The sequence below is a fragment of the Beta vulgaris genome, chromosome 6, assembly GCF_026745355.1.
Source record: "Beta vulgaris subsp. vulgaris cultivar EL10 chromosome 6, EL10.2, whole genome shotgun sequence".
Taxonomy (NCBI): domain Eukaryota; kingdom Viridiplantae; phylum Streptophyta; class Magnoliopsida; order Caryophyllales; family Amaranthaceae; genus Beta; species Beta vulgaris.
Window position 1 is genome coordinate 61,280,201 of NC_079207.1, and position 22,767 is coordinate 61,302,967.

The 22,767-nt window shown below is 37.2% G+C and overlaps 6 protein-coding genes across 8 annotated transcripts; 3 read left to right on the forward strand and 3 right to left on the reverse strand.

Moving 5' to 3' along the window:
- Positions 1–72: 72 nt before the first annotated feature.
- On the forward strand, positions 73–2,333 carry LOC125498398 (replication protein A 70 kDa DNA-binding subunit B-like). The gene is made up of 9 exons (XM_048646564.2): positions 73–221; positions 312–585; positions 699–786; positions 882–1,009; positions 1,118–1,199; positions 1,298–1,427; positions 1,511–1,668; positions 1,756–1,876; positions 1,987–2,333. Exons 1-9 carry the CDS (start codon positions 90–92, stop codon positions 2,179–2,181), a joined length of 1,308 nt encoding a protein of 435 aa, XP_048502521.1. The 5' UTR covers positions 73–89; the 3' UTR covers positions 2,182–2,333.
- Positions 2,334–2,657: 324 nt separating this feature from the next.
- LOC104897273 (protein POOR HOMOLOGOUS SYNAPSIS 1) lies at positions 2,658–6,583 on the forward strand. Of its 2 annotated transcripts, XM_010684119.4 has the most exons (8): positions 2,658–3,053; positions 4,398–4,514; positions 4,951–5,016; positions 5,112–5,203; positions 5,284–5,465; positions 5,539–5,600; positions 5,760–5,787; positions 6,424–6,583. In XM_010684119.4, exons 1-8 carry the CDS (start codon positions 2,733–2,735, stop codon positions 6,480–6,482), a joined length of 927 nt encoding a protein of 308 aa, XP_010682421.2. In that variant the 5' UTR covers positions 2,658–2,732; the 3' UTR covers positions 6,483–6,583. The 2 variants fall into 2 exon arrangements, with proteins under 2 accessions (XP_010682421.2, XP_048503342.1); XM_048647385.2 differs by lacking the exon at positions 5,760–5,787.
- A 3,267-nt stretch (positions 6,584–9,850) lies between these two features.
- LOC130591929 (AP-1 complex subunit gamma-1-like) lies at positions 9,851–10,567 on the reverse strand. The gene is made up of 2 exons (XM_057395923.1): positions 10,448–10,567; positions 9,851–10,114 (listed from the first exon to the last, which is right to left on the reverse strand). Exons 1-2 carry the CDS (start codon positions 10,565–10,567, stop codon positions 9,941–9,943), a joined length of 294 nt encoding a protein of 97 aa, XP_057251906.1. The 3' UTR covers positions 9,851–9,940.
- A 4,075-nt stretch (positions 10,568–14,642) lies between these two features.
- LOC104889323 (uncharacterized) lies at positions 14,643–15,552 on the forward strand. The gene is made up of 2 exons (XM_010674520.3): positions 14,643–15,076; positions 15,155–15,552. Exons 1-2 carry the CDS (start codon positions 14,930–14,932, stop codon positions 15,437–15,439), a joined length of 432 nt encoding a protein of 143 aa, XP_010672822.1. The 5' UTR covers positions 14,643–14,929; the 3' UTR covers positions 15,440–15,552.
- A 69-nt stretch (positions 15,553–15,621) lies between these two features.
- LOC125491532 (uncharacterized) lies at positions 15,622–17,179 on the reverse strand. Its single transcript, XM_057395363.1, has 2 exons — positions 15,833–17,179; positions 15,622–15,749 (listed from the first exon to the last, which is right to left on the reverse strand). The coding sequence occupies exon 1, from the start codon at positions 17,116–17,118 to the stop codon at positions 15,976–15,978; it is 1,143 nt and encodes a 380-aa protein (XP_057251346.1). The 5' UTR covers positions 17,119–17,179; the 3' UTR covers positions 15,622–15,749; positions 15,833–15,975.
- Positions 16,202–19,721, reverse strand: LOC109134136 (uncharacterized). 2 transcript variants are annotated; one of them, XR_008969703.1, is made up of 2 exons: positions 17,178–19,721; positions 16,202–17,087 (listed from the first exon to the last, which is right to left on the reverse strand). XR_008969703.1 is itself a non-coding variant. In XM_057395362.1 (2 exons), exon 2 carries the CDS (start codon positions 19,241–19,243, stop codon positions 18,056–18,058), a length of 1,188 nt encoding a protein of 395 aa, XP_057251345.1. In that variant the 5' UTR covers positions 19,244–19,258; positions 19,407–19,721; the 3' UTR covers positions 16,202–18,055. The 2 variants fall into 2 exon arrangements, 1 of the variants encoding a protein (XP_057251345.1); XM_057395362.1 differs by having other exon boundaries at positions 16,202–19,258; positions 19,407–19,721.
- Between the last annotated feature and the right edge of the window lie 3,046 nt (positions 19,722–22,767).

Consider the following 22,767-nt stretch of genomic DNA (forward strand, 5'->3'; position numbering starts at 1 on the left):
ATATCATGTTATTCATTTTAAAATTACATGTAACTATATTTTTATGTCTAATATATCTCTTTAGGATGGAGATCCATTATCCACCCTTTATGCATTTATATCCTTGCGGGGTACGACGGTATAATGTCAAGGCTCGATTGGTTCGTAACTACGATGTATTCAATTACAATCACCGCGGAACAACTAAGCAGATATGGAAAATGCTTTTCGTTGATGTCGAGGTAAAATAAAATTTAGATTAATGTAGTGTAAATTTATTTCACAATGGTACAAGACACTCTTAGCAACTTTTATTTTATTTTGAATGATAGGGTGAGTGCGTACAATGCACTATATTTTCTCCCCATGTTGAAAACTTCTTAGGAATGTTTCACGAGGGATTTATTTATGTACTACGTGGGGTACAAGTAGTACACGCCGATGCGAATAATAAAATCGTCCCAAACTGGAAACAAATGACAATAACATCAACAACAGTTGTGATACGCGAAGAGCATGATGACCTTGCAATTCCCACATTCTTCTACAACTTAGTTGCTTTTAACCGATTCCATGTTCATGCCAATCGTACTGATATGGTGTTCGGTACTTTTACTACCCTTCTACCTATATTAAATTAATACTATGTTTACTTTTACTACCCCTCTATTCACGTTAAAGGAAACTAACATTAATTATACTATTTTGATTGTGTTAAGATGCAACGGGATTAGTTCTATATGTTTCACCAATTGAGTCAGTTGGACAAAACTCGGTTAAAAGAGATTTGGCCATAATGGATAAAACGTAAGTCTATTATAATTAAATAATAGAGATTTGCATATTATCTCTATATTAATTTAACACAAAATGTTCCTAAATATCGAATTTCTTACTCGCAGTTTGACGATTATAAAGTTCACCATTTGGAATGAATTTGTGCACATACTTGATGATGGACATCTTAACACCGAAGCTGATTTTTGTCCAATTCTATTTGCATGTGGTCTACATGTAAAGAGCTTTCGTGGTACACTATTAAACTATATATGAATTGTCATCATTTGCATTTCATTTTTCATATTTATAAGTGTCATATTAATATGTGATAATATTTTTATCTCAATCTTAAACATAGGCCGGACATATCTTACAACAGGATTTTACTCCAGGATTTATGTTAACAAAGTAGATGACTTAACTACTTCATTATCTACATGGTATGCACAATATAATTTGATCCTATACTACTTTTTTTTATTAATGTGTATCCTAAATTAATTGTTTTATTGACTAATTTTATCTTCTAAATTTATAGGTATGAATCTGATAAATTAGCGAAGAAAAGGGTTGCCTGTTTTCGCTCAACTCCTTTCTCCTTACAATCATCCATTGATATTTCAAATGCTCATCGGGTTCGATTAGCTAGCTTCCATGCTATGAGAAAAGTAAGTAATTAGACCCTTTCTCCTTATTTTTTAAAACTAAAATAAACCTATACATGAATAAATATATTACAATTGTCTTACAGGTACAATATTGTCGAGTTATTGCCAATACGTGTCACCTTGAGCATGTTGACAATATCATATATGAAGCATGTCATCGTTGTCTCAAAAAAGTTAACTCTTTCCATGGAGTTCCCACATGTGAGTCTTGCAATATTACAGATGTTGTAACCATTCCAAGGTATAATTTTCGATCTCATATGATCACGATCATCAAACAACCATTATTTATTTAACCTGATAAACTTTTATCTTATATTATTAACAGATTGTTAGTTCGAATAGAGATATGTGATAGAAGTGGTACTTTAAAAATCACAATGCTTCATGATCTTGCACAACTCATTTTGGGATGCCCGGCTACGGACATAAAATTAATACTTCAACAGGTTCTCGGTCTATTACAAACTAGCTCACATTGCATTTGGATACATTGCATAATTTCGAATCCCATATCTCACCCTTGAAAATAATTGCACAATTGTTTGTGTTACTGCAGCCAAATGGACGCAAACGAGTCATGGAAATATTGGTCTCAAAACTTGGATACAAAACCTTCTGTTGGATCATACCTCCACCAATACAAGACTTCAATCCGGAACATTCTTATACAGTTAGCTATGTGCTGCAGGTCGATTGGGCTGAGGAATGCATGTGGTTAACCAAGTTTTATGAAGGCAAATTTCATAATTGAAACACTAGATATTTCATTTACTATCTTTCTTATTATATTGTTACATTACAGAGATTTTTTTTGTAGGTGAATTTTGTAAATAATTTTTCCTTAAGATAATACTAGATGTAATTATGCAACTAATATACATCCGATTATGATTTCACATGCATATACATAAAACCCAAAAAACTTATATAGAAAGAGTTAGATGCAAGTATGGAATAATTTAACTACATAAACTACTTCGCACGCATAGCGTGCATATAAAGCTAGTGGTAAATAAAGTTAACTGTGAGTTAACGGCAGTTAAAAAAAGGATATTTGGTGCACAAAAATGAAAAGTTAGGGGTATATGGTGAATTGTTGAAACATTGGGGGTATATTGTGAATTTCGCGATTTGTCGGGGGTATTTGGTGAAATAACCGTTTAATTTATAGCTAACTAGATTGAAAATATTAGTTTGAGAATCCCCGAGGCCCCAATCCCCATAACAGTCAGACACCAATACAGCATACATAATAACCTCATACCCATTGGAATTCAAAAAATTGACGATCAAACAAAGAAAATGGCGGGAGCTCTGGAACTACAAATGGTAGAGAGAGAAACTGAGAAATCGATAATGGCGACGACAAGATTAGAGCAAAATCAATGGCAATGGAAGGTTCAATATGCTCGTTGCTTTACCTATCCTTCTTCTTACCTTTCTAAAACCACCGTTACTACTTCTCCTTCTCCTCCTTCTTTTCTCTCTCCTCTCAAGCGAAGTCAATTCAGGCCGTTTTGGATATCTTCATCCGGACCTTCCACCGTCTCTCTTCATCCTTCCGCTGATGGCGACTCTGCTGCTGATTCCATCCTCACTGTCTCCTTACAAGGAACTATTATTGTACGCTTTCTCTCTCTAGAATGATGAATGTTTCGAGAATTTGTAGCTACTATGATTTTTTAATTATGCGAATGTCGATGGATTTCAGTTGATTACTAAGTGATTCTGAAAATTTCTGCGTTTGAGACACAGATTTCTGTTCAATTTTGTCTTGATTTTCTTAAGAGAATCACTATTTAGGTTTAATACGGAAGATCTTTGTGATTTTGCGATCGATGATGGATTTCGGTTGGTTGCTGAACTTGATGAATGTTGTTGAAGCGAGATAATTGAATTTGGTTGCTGGAGTTTTGCTTTGCTGTTGCGAGACATTTGCGTCAAGTTTGTCTTCATTTTCTTATGCAAGAAGAAGTTAGTTGTGTTTTCTTATTAAAAATTGAGCTAATTTTTGTTGCTACATGTTGCTCCGCAGTTGCTGAGTGATTTCTGTTTGGCGTATTGGATGTTCTTTTCTGTGATTGAGTTAGTTGTGTTTTGACGTTTTCTGGTTAATAATTGAGCTAAGTTTTGTTGCTAGCATGTTGCTTTTTCTGTTGAATGTATTGGATGTTCTTCTGTGTGATTACTGATTATTGATCATGATTCTTTTGTTGAACTTGGCCTCAAACTTAGAATTTTTAAATCTCGGTGTAATTGAAGAACGACATTCACCAATGGTCATATTTTAGTGAGGTGACTCCCAATAATCATTTTGTTTGCATCTCGAGCATACTTTACCTTCTTTTGTGGTATGTCGATTCAGATTATGTAATATGTCCATTTTGAGCTTTAGATAGTAGATATTACTTGGTTTATGAGATAATTGAAGTTCAAAGTTACTGTTATTGTGGTTGATATATGAGCTGAGTTTTTCTTTGGTTCTGAAGTTTCTTCAGATTCACCTAATCAATTTAACCTGATCTTCTGTGGCTTGATATTTTGATTGATTACTGAGGAGAAGGGTTCTTAACTGAAATTTTGGTGTTATAGTAATGATGAGTTTAATTCATTTTTTGCTCACTTTCTTCTCATCTTTGCGTTGAAATTATGGTAATTGACCAAATTTTTGGATAAATGTCACTATTGATGAGCTAATGATGAGCAATTGAAGCTCATAACAAAACTTGTTCGATCAATTAATTTTCACATTTAATGTGAGGTTCTACTGGATGTGCTTATAGGTTGTGTACTTCAGTATGATATTTACTTAGCAAATTTGAGTATTAGCAAAGTCAAGTACCAAAAGTTACTCAAGCTAGTAGTTGATTGATTATTAGTTTTTACTTTGCAAGTTGCTAAACTGGCTAACTTGAATGTTGCTTGACACAGGTTTCTTTTTCATTACTTTATTTTTCTTTTTTGCAGGAAGAGCACTTCATCTCCAAGCTGCACTTTGTCTGGCCTCAGGTGTCGTGTCTCTCCGGGTTTCCTACTCGAGGTAGCCTTGTTGTTCTAGCGAGCTACACTGATAATTTAGATGAGGTATGCTGTTTCATTGTGTATTCTGATGCTCAGATGGCTATCCTTTTTGGATTAAGTTGCTCTTCAATGTGAGTGATAATTATTGGAATCAGGAATATGTGAAAGCAAGTCCCTTTAGTTCAAACTGCAAAAAGGATCTGGATATTGTTTTGCCAAAGCAATTGATTAATTGGGTTTCCTCCCTTGATCAAGAAGTATCAGTTAGCAGTTTAGAAGAAATCTTTTCCATTTCTCTACTATAGTTCTTGAGATTACACATTAAAAAGGTATTATCATTTCAGTTTCTGTTAATGTGATAAAACTTCAATCATGAAGTACTAGTAAACATCAGGAACTGAAGTCATGATCGACCTAGATTTGTTGCCATCAAAAAACCTTGCTTATTTTTGCAATGCTTTTCTGTCTAAAACTTCTGAATTTTTTTGGTTATCTGCAGAAGCAGAAGTTTGCCATGCGATTTTCAGGAGTCTCAGAAGTACAAGACTTTATTACCTCATTGGAGGTGCAATCTGAAACCAAGTTTTTTCAATATGATGAAACTGTATTGATGAAATGCTTTCATCATTGAAGACAAAATTTGTCATATTTTATTTGCAGGATATGCTTTCAAATAAGATCCCTAGTGGACATGTGGCTCTTGATGTCATTTCTGCAATATCTTCTCAGTCTGACTGTATTCCTCCATATAGGTAAAGTTATCCTTTACCTACATATTTGAATGATTCTTAAGCACCAAGGAGATCTTGACTGCAACCAAATCCATTTGTAGACCTGACACATCAAGCGTGAGGAACCCCATATATGATTCTCCCACACCAAAGAACTGGGATAACAAAGATCAGCTGGACTCACTGACCCAAGATACAGTTGCTGATTCTCAAAGCAATATTGAAGCATTTCCTCCTCGTTTCACATCGCTTGTGTCCAGTTGCTCTGCTGAGCTCGAACAGGGTATTCCTTTTGTCATGAAACTGAAACTTCATGCTCCTTTAACAGTGCATTAATGTCTTTCCCACGGTCGCAGGTAAACAAGCTCTTGCTCTTGCAGCTGAACCTCGGTCATTTGATCTGAAAGCTCAAATTTCGGTACGTGTTCTTGTCTTTTCTTTCTATCTTGATACTAATATGGAGCCTCTTATCATGTTGAAGCAAAATTGAACACTTGGTACTGCTTCCAGTATCTGACTATGAGTCCTAACACTTCCTTCTGGTATTTTTTTTTCCTTTACTTACATGTCCTTGCAGAAATATATGCAAGATGCATCTTTCCTTGGTAAGTAGCTCTTTTGATTTGCTTTTGGTGATTCCATATCACTTTTCATCTGATTTTCTACTGTAAGTCATGCCATTTGATAAAGCATTCTGCAAGAGCAATGCTCGATTTGTGAATTTTCATGCAACGATTATCCTGGCCCAGTGACATAAACTAACACTTTTAATACGTAGGCACATAACATGTTTAAGCAGTTTGTCTAACTGATGATCATAATATTTTCCAAAAGTAGATAACAGTTAGATAGTTGCTTTGACTCCTAGAGCATAGTTTCTTAGGTTTTCTATCATACTATGTGAGTGATTGCCCATATGCTAGACAAAACATGGTTATCGACTTATCGAGACAAATTTTGCTCAAGATAGTTGAAAAATGTATCAAAACTATATGGTGTTATTCAGCACTAAATTCCTCTCTTAGTTATCAGTTAAAGGATGTATCATAACTACATGGCAGCAGATAAGTCTTGAATATGGAATCATACTGGCAGATAAATCTTGACGATTTCCATGTGAAGATTTATCTGCCAGTATGATTCCATATTCAAGACTTAAATCCACTGCCAATGAAGAACAGTGACTTGTTTCGCTATTCATTAGTTTGTGCTAAGACTGCTGTTCAATGTTTCTATTTCAGATATGGTGGATAAAGTGAATGAGGTCATCACTGAACTTGGAGGTGACTTCGTGATGTAAAAGCCCTAGATTTAATCTCAACGTTAATTCATTTGTTGTGCTAGTGCTACACTTGGGTATATACTTTATAGGCAATATAGCAGCATATTCTTATGTGGTAATCTGTGAACATTGAAATGAATATATAACGTCCTTTCTACTGTTGCTTGGAAAAAGATGGAAGAAATTGAGTTTCTATGCATGTGATCAATGTTTTACTTGATTTGAAACTGTATCTCAAATTACTGTGTCTCTCTTTTTCGATTGTAAGCAGTCGAGTTTTAAACCCGAATCTTAGTTATCAGTTATTATTACCCCATATACAATTACCAATTTATCAGGCATGCGATTCGAACTTTTTAAAACTGATGGGAAGGAAACTAACTAAACTTGTTACAAACTGTAAATTTCTTTTTCAAATGGTCAGGAGATGATGGACCTTGTCAACGGCTCGACTCTTAGGGAGTGTTTGGTTTATGAAGGGGAAAGGGAAAGGGTTTAGGAAAGAGAAACAAGGAGAATGGAAAGGTAAACCCTTTAATTAAAAGAGTTGTTTGGTTAGTATCAATATATCTCTCCTCTCACTATTAACATACATACACACTCTCTCCCAATAACCACTGCCACCACCTCGTCGCCGCTACCACCTCACCGCTGCCGGCATCTCGCCGGCGCGCTACCCCCTCTTTGCTGCCATCAACGCCTCTCCTTTGTTGCCGCCGCCGGTGCCCTTTTGCCGTCTCGTTTTTCCACCACCATAAAAACTCAAATCTTAGGTTTTAAAGGTCAAATTCGACCATAAAAACTTCAGATCTGAAGTTTTCATGGTCGAATTTAACCATATAAAACCATAATCAAAGAAAAGGTAAATTTTTTTACTTTGTTTTTTGTTCGTTTTTGGGTTTTCTTGGTATGTGGTTTTGTGGCTGTGATGGTGGTGGGGTGGTGGTTTGATTTTGGTTTCGGGTTTTTGGTGGTTTCGTGGGGAGCCTAGGTGGTGGTAGATATTGATTTTGTGATGGCTGAATGTTCAGCGAGGTGGTTACATGGTGGTGAGGGTTGGTTTCGTGGTGGTTTGGTATGTCGTGGGGTGGGTTGGGTGGTGGTAAGTGTTGGTTTTGTGGTGGGTAGTTGATTTCGTGTGGTGGATGGATGGTGGTGGGTGTTTTTTGTGGTGGTTGGATGGCAGTGGGTGTTAGTTTCGTGGGGGTTGGGTTTTTTCATGCGGTGGTTGGGTGGTGGTGGGTGTTGGTTTCGTGGTGGTTCGATATGTCGCGGGGTGGTTGGGTGGTGGGCGGGTTCAATGTGTCGCGGGGTGGCTGTAGTGGTGGTTCAGTGGCATGAGTGGTGGTTGTGGTGGCTTGAGTGGTAATTAATAATGAGTCAAGATGACCGTAGAGTAGCATGAGGGAAAGGGTAAGTGAAACCCTAGGGGGATGTGGGGAATGGATGTAGAGGACTTTGGGGGAACGGAAGGGGTAAAGAGAATGATTAAAAGGACCCAACAAACATCAATAAAGGAAATCAAGAGCCTTGTTTCCCTTACCCTTTCTTGAAGCCCCTCAACGAAACGCCCCCTTATAGTTTATTAATCTTATATTTGTGGATCATGTGCTTGAGAGTAGGATATGAGGGAATTCTTACTCCAAAATACTACATTGGGCAAAATTTGAACATAGTACCTCAAAGATTTAATGTAAGAGTCTTACCAAGTGACTAAGTACTACGTGGTATAGTGTATTTTTTTCACAAATGTTCCAGATTACTTGGTATACATTTTTTGGCAATTTAATTGTGTGTACATTTTTAAAAAAACGTTTGATCCTATACCCACTCATTCACTTTTTTCTATCTTCTTTTATAATATTCTCACCAAAAGCTAACATAATAAGTAATTTGGGACGGATGGAGCAAGTAACATGAAAAAATTCTTTTGTTTTTAGTAAAAGTCAAACTGACATCTACAATATAATAAATCTAACAAATACATATAAGTAAAGTTGTAAAGGTGGTAAAAAGTGCTACGACTCATTACTCCATCTCAACCCTTACACGAAGTTAGTGGGTTTGGATTAAGGTTTATAACCCATTTCAGTAAGCGGGTTGACCCAACACGACTTGTTTATTAAACAGGTTGGGTTAGTTTTGAACTTACTAACACAAATTGGACATACCAACCCATAATACTTAAATGTCTATGCTAATATCAATATTATTAGTTTTTTTTTTGTAATTAAGTAATAACATAAAACCAAGCAGACAACACCTAGAGGCAGCTTACAAATTAGCAAGCCCCAAACCTAGCACTGGACAGGCCCCAGTAATTACAAATTTTCAATCCATCTCCTATCATTCTCTTTCACCTTTGTTTTCAAATTTTGTACAATTCTATTTTTCACTATATATTTAATTTCTTTAACAGTGTGACAAATAGTATTCACAATCTGATTCCATACAGCCTGATTTTTGTTCAACCAAATCTTGTAAACAATAGCAGCACTTGCAGCTAACCCAATTTGCCTTTTAAACTGATTGCTTGCATGCCTACTTCTCAACCATCTACAAGTTTGGATCAGGTTTTTGCCACCCCACCTGATGCCAAGCCACAACATAATCTCCTTCATACAACTTTTGCTGAATTCACACTCAAAAAACAAATGCTGAATATGTTCAGGCCTCTACATACATAAAGGGAAGCTGTCATCAGTGCTCAACCCAAGCTGCACAAGCATGCTTTTGGTTTTCAACCTATTTTGAACAGCCAACCATAATATGAACCTGTGCTTTGGAGTAAAGTATCTGTTCCACATAGGCTGAACCCAAGGTGCCTGGGTTCTAATTTCGTCTTGCAGCTTCTGATATTGCTCTTTGATACTGAATTTACTATCTTCAAGCCACTATATGTGTTGCAATTTTTCATTGATTGTATTTTTTGATTTTTACAGATCAACTTTCATATCCAGCTAGCATGTGTTGGAGCAACATACTTACTCCAGCTTGTCTCTTTTATGTACACACTATTAACCCACTCGACCCATAAGTTCTCTTTGTCATCATTAGCAATATGCCAGGCTAATTTGCTAATAGCAGCCAAATTCCAACATATACTAGTAGAAAAAACCTCAAATGCTCCGGTTTTTTAGGCCACAAATGCTCCGTATTTGACGCGTAGCAGATGTCACCCGAGCATTTGAGACTTTTGCAAATGCTCTGGTTGTAACCAGAGCATTTGTAACACAAATAATGCTCCAGTTTAATCTTAAAAACCGGAGCATTTGTGTTACAAATGCTCCGATTTTTAAGATAAAACCGAAGCATTTGAGCCCCTAAAAATTTAAAAAAAAAAAAAATTTTTTTGCCTTTTTTTATCCTAAATTAATGGACAATCATTTAGATGTAGATAAAAGTTCTATTTCTAATATTTTTGTTCATAAATACAAGATATAGTACAAATAAATAACAATTAACATTAAGGTAAACTAATATATCCATATGAACATATTAAAATATCGTTGGAGCTGAAAGAGGCGAAGACCAAAGTAAACAACCTTCCCATGTTGGCTGTTAGTAACTCGCATAGTCTGAGTGATGGAGCCATTAGCATTGGCAGGAAGACTAGTGCTGCTAGTTGGATCAAGGTGCAGCTGGAGAAACTGAGAATCAAAACATCAATATGTATCAGATCACTTTGCCATGAAGCCTTTATGGCGTATTTTATGAACAAATTTTCAGGCATGAGGGGCAAATTTCAAATATTTCGTGGACAAGAATATCTGAAGACAGAACTTTAGACAATATGTCCTAAATCATAGAGGCAAAAGGCCTTCTATAAAAGCACATCTTGAATGACATCTGCAAAACTATCTTAAAGACCAACAAAATCAAGACCTAAGATTAAATAAAAGCACGTTAGAATATGTAGACTTGCAAGTCAGAGCGTAAGCAAGAAGCAAAATCACAGAGTTCACTGTTTTATTTATTGTTACCTTGGGAACTGCTGCCTGGAATAGGAAATCAGTGTAGATGTTAGTGGATAAGTTAGTAAATGTAGCCTTGATTGATGTCACTTGCAGACTTCCAGCAGACTTTGAAAAGTCGAACATCATTTTCAGGGAGCTGCTCTCAAATGCGGCTATGGATGGGAATTGTGGACCATTGATCTCTGAGATTCAAAAGCAACAATCAGTGTAATACATACAGGTTGGTTGTGACTGCAAACACATAGAGTACAGAAAAATATCACACCTAAAGTTGGTTGAGTGGAAGATAAACCATCCAATAAATCAACAATAGGAGCAGCTCCACTAGGAGAGGATACTTGCACAGGCATGGATGAAACTGAAGACAATTCAAGGAGGCCCATTGGAGCTTGAAACTGCTGCTTGAAACTGAAGATTATTAGGTTCCTATGTTATCCAACATATACTGGAAAGAACTATCATTGCTTTCATTTGTTTGGCTGGGCTTCCTTGTTATTCAACTTCTCAAGGTATGTGTATGTATTCCCTGCTGTGTACTTACTCATTTGCTATACACAATAATAAATGGACGTAATGATAATACTTATGCTGAATTATACATGTACTTTGTTAGAAAACTTTGAGCTAAACTTCCGACATGAGAACTTAATACTATATAGTAGTACCATATAAATGAAAAGAGAGTTAATTTTGACGATTGCAGGTACCTATTGCTGTATCAGTCTCTCTATTTGAAGGAGTATGCTTATACAAAGGGACTAAGGTTATAGCATCCAAGGGAAAAGAAATCACAGATATTTCAACCAACACGTGAAAATTCTGAAACTCTTCACATATTAACATCAAGCTCACCTGTAAATAATAAGTCACTGGGTTCAAAATCAATCACAACGTTTTAAAAGAAAAAAACATGGAAATATAAAAGGGAGTAGTGGATCCTATCATGACATTGAGTTGAATGCGCTATCAATAAATTTCTAACTCTGAAAATCTACATAACCCTTCTATTACTCGGCTCATTACTTTCAAATCTACAGTCACTTGGTATAATAACAAAACTTAGAAAAAGAACAACTATCTCACAAGGTAAATCATTATATTTTACAAATTAAACCAAAGAACAAATTCTCGTTAGTTACTTGCTCAAACTCAAATAGAGTGTCGACACGCGACACTTGAGGTAAATGAAGTGACAGCGTGACAAACTAGGAAATTATTCTTTCCAAAAGCATCTCTATATACACATTCTCCGATATCGTGCATAGTAGAGACTGACTCCTCCATATTGGATACCTTCCTTGAAAACCTCATTCAGTGGGTGCACAATTAGAATCGTTGTAGAAGGTAGTGAATCTAGTGATTCCCTCCCTCTGTGAGGTTTTCCAAGGATTCCCTCCCTCTATATGATCACTCTCTTTGCCACTTTATTTGCCTCTAATTTCCCCTACCACTTTATTTGCTTCTATTATTCCTTACCACTTTATATGCCTCTATTTTTAAAGAACTAAAGGCACAAAACTTTGGTCTATCTATCATTATTTCCCCTGCCTCTCTTCTACTGTTTGTTTAGTAGCCTATTATAAGGCACAAAACTTTTTGTTTAGGATAACTAAATATTATCATCACTGGGATTCAATCCAATATTACCTATCTTATAATGCTAATAATAACAATAAAGTTTTATTTCATATTCAGAGTTAATATGGTAGAACAGTTATTCAAAGCTTTTAAATTTGTTGACTGTTTGTTTGTCAAATCACAGAAATGGTACAAACAATACTCAAGTATCAAGGTGAGCTAATCAAGTCTAAAGATGAAGAAGGATTAACACCTCTTTCTTATGCTGCATTCAATGTTTATGTTGACACAGTCTATTACTTCTTTAAAAAGTTTAAAAAATCTATTAATTACCTCAACAAAGACGCGTCCTACCCCATTCCCAAGACATGTCAAGGAGGCCAAGTTGCTATCATAAAGATGTTCCACATCAAGCTCCCTGAATCATTGCTCTCTGTTGAACATCGTGGCCCACCAGCATTGCACCTAGCTGCTTCATAAACCATCAGAAGGATAGAAACAGGTGCCCCAGATTTGTCGATCCAAGAAGTGCAAAAACAGAACTCTTTTAAGAACGGAAGAAAATCAAGAATAGATGATATAGTATCAGTTGCTTTTGAGCTTAAAAAGCTTGCTGTATAGGACAGTAGAAGTACATTATAAATCTTTGAGGGAGAACTGTGAATAATGTGTTTCTTTTTTAACTTTGCCTTAGGTGATATAATTATTATTGTCACTTTCACAAATAACAAATCAAAACATTAATGGTACAAACATATCATTTCACTTCTGAGTAGTGTAGTATACAAAATGACAAGGTTTTGGAGCTCTTGGTGAGATCCTTAAACCTAGTTGAAGGGAACTAAAAATTCTGAGAATCAGAAAGATTCTATAGAGAAAATCTATTAGTAAAACATGGAGGCTCAAGATGATCTTTTGGGAGGAGACATGTTATGAATTAGAGATAATGTTGTAGTTGCAGCGAAAATCTTCACGAACATTTATGTAACATTTAGGTTATGGACAAATCATCATCAATGATTATACGTACTTGTCAATGTAAAGTAGTGAAAGGCAAGAAAGTAAAGAGGAAGTTACCAAGAAAAACATGAAAAGCTTCAATGAGCAGACCCCTTTGTTTTTCCCAGCAATTAACAACCCGACATTGTATAACCGGCCTGAAGATCACACAAACATAAGAATCTTAATAGTCGAGAGAGGGAAATCAACAAGTTTTGCTAGTTCACCAAGAAAAAGCAGATTGGTAAGAAATGAAGACTTTATACAAAAGGTTTCATGTCATTTTATTTCGTTTCTCCTTGAGTACTGCATACTCCAAACTCTAGCATAGATGTGTTCATTTTAGATAAAAGAATATTATAAGCAGAACTCTATAAGTTGGCTGAGCCTGACACCTCGACACATACCCAACTCTAACACCAGTAGTCAAGTCTGAACTTCGTAGGTCCTACATAGAACACGACATATTTTGGTGCCTGGAACAAATATGGGCACACAATTTGCTAATTCAGGTTGTTAAACTATTCTGACGGTGCATCCTTGTACCATTAACCATAATGATACATCAATGCACACAATCTAAAACATGGTGTACAAGAGAGACCTTTACCAATATGGAAAAAAACAGAAAATAAGGGCAATGGTTTGCTCAAAGATTCTACTTCCTCCGTCCCAAAATAGACTTCATATTCTGTTTTTACCTTATTTTAACGTAAACTTTATCTCTTATTAGGGTAAAGTTTATTATTCACGTATTTCCTCTTTTTCCTCTCCATCCTATCAACCTCTTTCTCTATCCATCTGAATACTTGGTTCTCTAACTAACCACAACCAATTGGTTCTTCTACTTTTAACAACTATCCTGATCTCCATGTCCAAATTGATAAAGTTTAGGTTGGGTCGAAGAGAGTATGCATTAGTTTTTTAGAAAGAAAGTTTTCATCTGAAGTTTTTCTTTCATAAATATGAATAAATGATCGCGCATTCAAAAAGATGGATTTGTGGGCTCTTGCACCTCTCTGCATTGAAGTGGATACGATACGATGAGCCTTTTTTACAAAAACAAAGTGAAGTTTGGTAAACATAAGCAAAGATCCTTGATGGAGGCATGAGTAGTAAAGCAAGCCATAGAAGTTCAATTCTTTGAGCAAGGTCAATGACAAATAATCTTCCAAAACAGGCCAACAAAAGCTTCTTGATGCTCTTCTAAGCAGTTCCGACAAAGAACTCTATGAGGCCCTGATACTTACAACACTAACATGTATATCTATTGTGACAGCTCACACAAAGCATGGCGCCATTTTATTCCATGTATCATTCTTAAATTAGCATAATCACTTGCACCATTAAAGTTTTATCTTTCATGATTGTATGTTTTCGTTGGCTAATCTTATCTCGGCACGGTATATGAATATAATTCTGCATAATTTTATATTTTTAAATCTTTTCCTATCTTGCAAGCTTCTCAGATTTAAGGCATATACAGTTAAAGGCAAAAACACAAAACTTAGCTACGCCAATTGTTTTGATAATCCATTGCTATCTCCTATGAGTACTTTGAATTGGATAAATCGGGGTAACTAAAAGTTTAGTTTCGGCAAGTCAAAAAGTATCAATTAATTATATAAAGGAAAAATTCACAGGAATAATCCCAACTATTGAACATCTTCCATAATTAATCCCAACTATGGGTTATTCCTGTATAATCCAATTTATAACCTCATTAATCCAAAAATACTCCAATCACCTACTGCAACCTATATTAACCGGTTACCTAGTCATGTGAGCCTCACATGACTTACTTCTTCTTCTCAAATCTATTTAACTCTCAGCTTCTTGTAGAAAATGGGAATTCTCACCAAGAAGCTTGCATTTTAACGGTAAAAAATCTCCTCTCCCCAAAAAGTTGCCATGAAATCTGCTTCTTCTGGATCATCTTCTTGGAGGTCTGCTGAGAGGGTAACACTTTGTTATCACAATACTCCCCCCAAATTGAGGACAGCGAAAACAAGGGGTCTGAATTATGGAAGAAAGTTCTATGGATGTGCTTTATGGCCTGTAAGTACAACTCTAATTCGAAGTTTGTTTTTTTGCAAGATTTGATTTTTTTTTGATTATGATTTATATATGTTGCAGAAATCAGATTGTGGCTTTTTCTTATGGGTAGATGAAAACCAAATTGGAGATGTTGAAGACCATAGTAGAGAGAAAGAAATGTTGATTGACGAATTACTGAATGAGAAGAAGGTTTTAGAAGGAAAAGTGCAGAGGCTGAAGAAGAAGAAAGAACAACTGGAGGATGCCCTAACTGAGATGAAGATGGTTGTTTCAAACACTACAAAGAGGGAAAAGCATGCAATGACTGCACTAGTTTTTTCTTGGGTTTTATTTGCTCTTGTGCTGTATTTGAAAGGATTTTAATTAATGTCAATTAGTTCATGTATTACCACATGAAGACAGTACTTTAGAGCTACTATGTAACTGTTATTGCCTGAAACAATGGCATAATGATATGATATGATAATTTTGGTCCAATACAACCTTCATTACATTGCTTCAAAACAAACAGCTTCAAATATCCAAGTTCATAACTAGAACTAAATTATGCTGAAAAAAGCAACTAACTACACATTACACTATTCAAATTCTTCTTCTGAACTGATCAATTTGGGTGGGTGATGTTCATATCACATGCAGCAGTGCTAGTAGTCACTCCAATTAAATTTGCCAACTGCAAAACAATAACACAGAAGGTTAGAAACTATGAAAAAAGGCTTTGCTGCTGTTAATAGGTGAAGCTTGCTTAGTACTAACCCTGTTGTTGGTGTTTGATGAACCCCTCCCACCTCTCCTTGTGGTGGTTGATGCACCTCTCCTGCCTCTAGTAGATGTGCCCCTCCCACCTCTGCTTGTGCTAGCTCCCCTGCCACCTCCTATATTGTTGCTAGCAACTCTGCTTATGGATGCACCCTACTAGTGCTAGCACCCCTGCTGCCTCTTCCTCTGTACAAAACTCTTCCTCCTTTGCCAGTGAGTGTGGGTTGTGCTGAGAGATTGTGGTGGTCAAAGCTCATAGCCTGAGTGCCATCCATTGATCCATTCCCAACTTTCCTTGGCCTGCCTCTGCCCTTTTTGGGTTGTGGTTGGACTTCTTTACCTTTTTCAGGGCACCTTCTTTTGTTGTGTTGTGTTGATTGGCACAAGCTACAAGTCATCTGAGTCCCATGCTTGGTTAACTTTCCAGGTTTCTTTGGATCTTCATGTGGATCCTTTCTTCTGTTCTTCCTTGGTCTACCTGGACCAACCTTAATTGGAGGTGGATCAATTAGCAATTCAACTCTTGGCCAGTGCCTTTCCCCAACACATGGGGGAATGGCAGATGAATATGAAAGCAAGTGTGTTTCCTTCTTGTACCATTCATGCACATAACTCTCAGCTTCTTGGTGCAAAAAAAAGATGCAAGCCACAGCATGGCAGCATGGAATTCCAGTTAATTCCCATTTTCTACATGTACACACTCTCCTTGTTAGATCAACTGTCAGAGTGTCTAACCTATGGGACACCTGAAATACCATTTTGCTAGAAGGCATCACATTACAAGAAGCTGCCCAATCCTTCTCTTTTTCCAGTTTTGCTTGAATTCTAGGGCAAATACTCCCTTTGTACTTCTCCAACTCTTCTCTCTTAGCTATTAGTCTTTGCATTAGTGATGTCCTGATGTCTTCAAGCATGAATATCAAGTGTTTTGTCCTTGCACCAAGTATATAACCATTAAAGGTTTCTGCCATATTGCTCACAACAACATCACACTTGGTCACTGTATTTGTAAATGCTCTACAAAAGCACCTTGGATCATACCCTTTGAAAGCTTCAACTGCACTTGGACTTACTTTCCCCATCTCCTCCAGTGCATCCTGGTAATCTACCTCATTGTAGGCCCAAACAGCTTTCCAAAACATAAACTTGAACTCCTCACCTTTGTAATTCTTGTGCCATAGTGCAAAGATATGGCGTGCACAGTGCCTATGTTCTGCTTTAGGTAGGACACTATGCCTGCATTGAGTATTCCCTGCCACCAAAGAGCTTGTTTTAGTATTCATAGCATGTTTAGGATATGTTAAATGTATGTATAAGTACAAATTAATGGCAAAGTGCTTACCTGATGTTCATCAGAAATTATTGTAATGCCTTCACCATCAATGCTTCCAATCACTTTTCTTAGCTCAGTGATGAACCATTGCCAACTATCATTATTTTCCCCTTCACAAACTGCCCAGGCTAGAGGATACATTTGGTCATTAGCATCACGACCTACTGCAGATAGTAACATGCCTCCTAAGAAGGTTTTCAAGAAGCAACCATCTACACACAATACCTTTCTACACCCAGCAAGCCAACCATCTTTTACACCTTCAAAACATACAAAAAATCTTTGAAATACAGGAGGATTAACTCCCCTAGTTGGATCAGTTTCCAACTTAAAGCAACTGTTAGGTGAAGCTTGTTTCAGTGCTTCTAAGTACCTTCCCAGTTTGTTATAGTGATCTTTCATGCTGCCATGAAGCTTTTTGTGAGCTAAATACTTCACTTTGTAGGCCCAATTCTTCTTCACAAGAATCTTGTAAGCCCTTCTTACTGTTTCAATTATATCCTTTGCAGGCCAATGGGGTCTGCTCTTAAACACTTCAAGAAACTGCTCTGCCACCTAAGAAGCTTTCAATTGCCTATTTGCTTCCATGGTTCTATTACAAGTATGCTCAGATTTCACTGACTTAACTACAAAGCATGCTTTACTGTTGTCCCAACTTGCATAGATCCTAAAAGGACAACCTTTGCCACACTTTGCTCCTAGCCTCTGTCCTCTTTTTTTGTCACTCACTGCAATAAACAAGTTTCTTCCTTGTGCAACTGCAAACCTCACAATGGCATCCCTGAACTTATCTCTATTTTGAAACCTAATGCCAACCTTCCACTGCAAAGTGTTGAAGTCAGTGTTATCATCCACAACTTGAACCCTAGCCCTCCTTTTTCTGCTACTTATGTTGTCCTCATCACTTGAACCTGGCGTATTTGCCTCTTCATCAGTGTCTTCATATTCACTAAGGAATTCATTGTTGGTTTCTTCAACTCCACTTGGCTCACCCTTTGCTGCTTCTGCTGTCCAGTAAGCTTACCTGATGCAGCCTCCTTTTGCAGATCTCTTGCAATCCCAACTATCCTACTGTTCCAACTCCTGAGGCTATCCTTGGCCACCCTCCATTCCTCATCATCAGTCCCTCCATCAGATCCTACCTCTAATCCCTCAACATATTCCTCACCTTCACCAGCAATATCTTCCTCACCTTCATCACTTAATCCCTCAAAATCTTCCTCTTCTACTTCTGTCTCAACATCAGATGTGTCCACATCATCAGGGATAAATTCAGAATCATCTGGATGCTCATCATAATCAGTCTCATACCCTTCTTCAAGATTTTCAGTGTACTGATTTATTTGGCTTTGTTGAGTTTCAGGTTGTTGGATTAGTTCACTAAGAGGCTGATGGCTACCTTCAGCTTCTGGTTGTTGTCTTTGTTCAGTTTCAGATTGATTACTAGCATTTAATATAGTTTCTGTGAAGGTGTTATCTAGGGTAGGTGAGTCAACATGAGTGAGATGAGGTTCATTTTGTTGTGTAGCTGTAGATTCTGCTTGGGTAAAGTGAAGGGTTCCCCCTGAGTTGCTGACTGGTTCTGGTAGTGGGGTAGCTTTTTGGGTTTCTGGGACCACTGGACTTTTATGCCCCTTCTTCCCTCCTCTAATAGGGGTAAGTTTTTTGGGTCTAGTACTCCCTCCTTCACTTACATTTGAGACCTTAGTTTGGCTTTGTGTCTCTCCTCCTTCAATTTCAAGAACTACCTCTGCTGTGTCTACCCCATGAACTACATAGCAATCAATAAACCTATTTTTAAGCACAAGTTCTGTCATTATCCTAACCTCTGAGTCATTGTACACCCTTTTCAAACCCTGCTCAAATGACTTACAATGGGGGGTCAAATAATATATCTCAGAAATGCTAGAGTATTTGCCACACTTGTTAGCCAATTCCTCTAAATAAAACCAACAGAGTTCATCTGCATCCACCTGAAAAGTCCTGGCATCCCCTCCCACAAAATCTAGGTTTCCGTATTTATTCTTCTTAAACTGACCACCATGCCACATTCTTATACAAACAATTGTATCCATAGGAATCAACTAAACCTATAAATTAAACAACACACCAAATTTAACAATTAAAAACAACAAAATTCAGAGAGTTTACATGCACGAAATTGATCAAAGTTCAAAACTTTATGAAGAAAAAAAATTGACATTAATGGCGAAATTCAAAATTCAACACTTTACTTACCTACAATGGTAGAACCTTCAGTAGATTTTGCAGAAGAAGAAGATTTGCGAAATTCAAAATTCACCTTGCTGTGTTGAAGAAGAAGAAGATTTGCAGAACTTTCATGGTGGTTGTGAAAAAGACACGCTATTAACTACCTTCATTAACTCTCTTCCTAGTTTTGGAGGGAAGGAGAAGTTTACCGGATAAACAAGTTCCTGGTTAGTGGGGAGTATTTTTGGATTAATGAGGTTATAAATTGGATTATACAGGAATAACCCATAGTTGGGATTAATTATGGAAGATGTTCAATAGTTGGGATTATTCCTGTGAATTTTTCCTTATATAAATACTTTACGAATAAATGATCAATTCGGCTGACTGTTAAAATATGTAGAGAAAGTCAAGTATGGCAAATTGATATTCACGAATTAAACAAAATAAATGAAGAATCAATTCGCAAAACCTATAAAAATGCACCAACAGAAAGTCAATTTTACCTTCAGATCTGAGAACAAGGAGAGAGAAAGCAAGAATTAGGGTTACCTTCATATTTGAGAACAAGGAGAGAGAAAGCAAGAATTAGGGTTACCTTTGAGATCTAACGACATCAACGAACTATTCTACCTCCTGCTGTTCGTGAAAATTTGGTTCTTCAGCAGCGGCGGCAGGATGCGGCAATGCTCTTCGTGGACATGCAAAGAGAAGCATATCGAGAGTGAGTGAAGAGGCGAAGAGAGAGAAAGAGAAGCAGATTGTGAGTGAGTGGAGAGGGAAAGAGAGAGAGAACAGAGATTAGAGGGGAATAATTTTAGACTTTGTGTTCCAACTTCCAAATATTAAATTCCTTTCCAAAAAAAAAAAAGTATTAAATTAGTCAAATGCTCGGGTTGTTTTTAAAAACCCGAGCATTTGTGAATTTTTATTTTTAATTTTCCAAAAACTTATCAAATGCTCGGGTTGTTAAAACAACCCAAGCATTTGTAAAGTAGCAAAAGAGGTTTTTTCTACTAGTATAAGTCTCTGAATCCCAGACCCCCAACCTCTTTAGACTTGCACAAATGCTCCCACCCTACAGCCCTAGGTTTTGAGTCATTATATGTGCCAGTCGAAAGCACCTGCAAACAGAATTGATGTCTTCAATCACACCCTTAGGAAAAATAAATATCTGCCCCCAGTAAACATGTATGCTCATAAGCACACTGTTAACCAACTGACACCTTGCATCAAAGGAGAGGTGCCTTGAGCTCCACATACACACTCTTTTCACCATCTTGTCTACCAAGGCTTGATAATCCTTCTTATTTAGTTTTACAGTGGAAATAGGTACACCCAAGTATTTGAAAGGTAAAGCACCTGTTTAAAGCCACTAACTTCAGTTACTCTGGTGATTTCCTGCTCAGCCACCCCAGAGTAATACACCCCATATTTAGTGTTATTAACCTCCAACCCTGAAGCATTTGAGAACATTTTAAAACCCTGAAGCATCATGTAAATTGATCTGAAATCCCCATGGCAAAACAATAGGAGATCATCTGTAAAACATAAGTGCATCAGTCTTAGTTCCTTACACCTTGCATGGAATTTGAATCCCTCTAAATCACCAATATAATTTAACACCCTATCCAAGTAATCCATGCTCAAAGCGAATAACAGGGGGGACATGGGGTCTCCCTGTCTTAGCCCTCTTTGTGACCCAAAAAAACCAGTGACGGATCCATTGAGAAAGAGAGAAAACTTTGGGGTTGTAACACAGATCATCACTAACTCCTCAAACTTCTTAGGATAGCCAATACCCAACAGCATCTGTTCAAGGAACTCCCAGCTCAGAGTATCATAAGCTTTCCTAAGATCAAGCTTCATGAGGCAGCTTGCAGCATTCCCTTTCTTTTTATAATTTCTCACCAAATCCTGGCAAATCATCACATTATTGAGGATGCTTCTCCCTGAGACAAATGCACCTTGGCTAGGTGAGATAATGTCAGGCAACACTTGGTTCAGTCTCTCACTTAATAATTTTGTGATGCATTTGTATAGAATAGAGCAGCAAGTTATTGGTCTGAAATCAGACACTTTTTCAGGGAACTCAACTTTTGGTACCAAAGTTAATGTTGTCACATTAATTACTTTCAAGAGTTTGCCTGTTTGAAAGAAATCTAGGACAGCTCTTGTGACATCATCCCCTACAATCTACCAACAGTGCTTGTAGAACTTACTATTGAAGCCATCAGTTCCTGAAGCCTTGTCATCTGGGATACTGAAGATGACTCTCTTGACATCCTCTCTGGTAACTTCTTTAGCCAAACTTTGCCTCTGCTCCTCTATTAGTATCCTCCCTCTGCTAATTAGGCTAGGTAGCACTTCCTGTTTTTGCCTTTTAAAAGCAAATAGCTGCTTGTAAAAATCCAAGAAAGCTTCTTCCACCAGAGGTTTATCATTCACCCATCTACCATCCTCTGTATGAATACAATGAATTCTATTATGCTGTCTCCTTACCTTAATTGCTTGGTAGAACACTTTGGTGTTCTCATCACCATCTCTAAGCCACAAAAGCTTGGATTTCTGCCTAAGGAAGGACACATGATTCTGAACAGCCTGTCTGTAATTCACCTGAGCCTCTTTCTCCCTGGCAATCAAACCTATGCTACTCAAATCATCATGCATTTCCATCTGAATACGAGCCCAGCTCCCTCTTTGCTGTAACAAAAGCAGCTTCCACCTCCCCAAAACCACCCTTATTCAACTCCTTTAAAGTCCGTTTCACCATTTTCAACTTCATAGTCACAGCATACATGGGACACCCATTAACTTCCTTTATCCATTCATCCCTCACAATGCTCAATAATGTAGGATGAGAGCACCACATATTGTGGAATTTGAATGGTCTTTTCAGCCCTATATCAGGATAGATACAGAGCAGCAATGGAGTGTGGTCAAAAGTGCCCTATGGAAGACAAACAACTTCTACATTTGCTAATGCCCTATCAATCCTTGAGAACACCCTTTTGTCCCCTTCTTGCTTGTTGTTCCACGTAAAATATCTCCCTGTTGTCTTCACATCATTAGTTGACAATATTGTAAGCATGCCACCATAGGAGAAATCTCCTCATGTCTCACTGGAGCACCTATTCTGTCATTCATGTTACTCAAAGCATTGAAATCACCTAGCAACAAACATGGACTACATAGACCAGAGGCAATCAGGTTCAAGTTGCTCCATAAATATTCCCTTTCATTACTATCATTGAGCCCATAGAAAAAGTACAATTCCATAACTCATCACCCTTAGGTTGTACCTGACAGTGTATGAACTGGCTATGAACTTTCAGAATATTCCGTGTAAATGATCTTGGGCACCACCCAATCACAATCCTCCCAATAC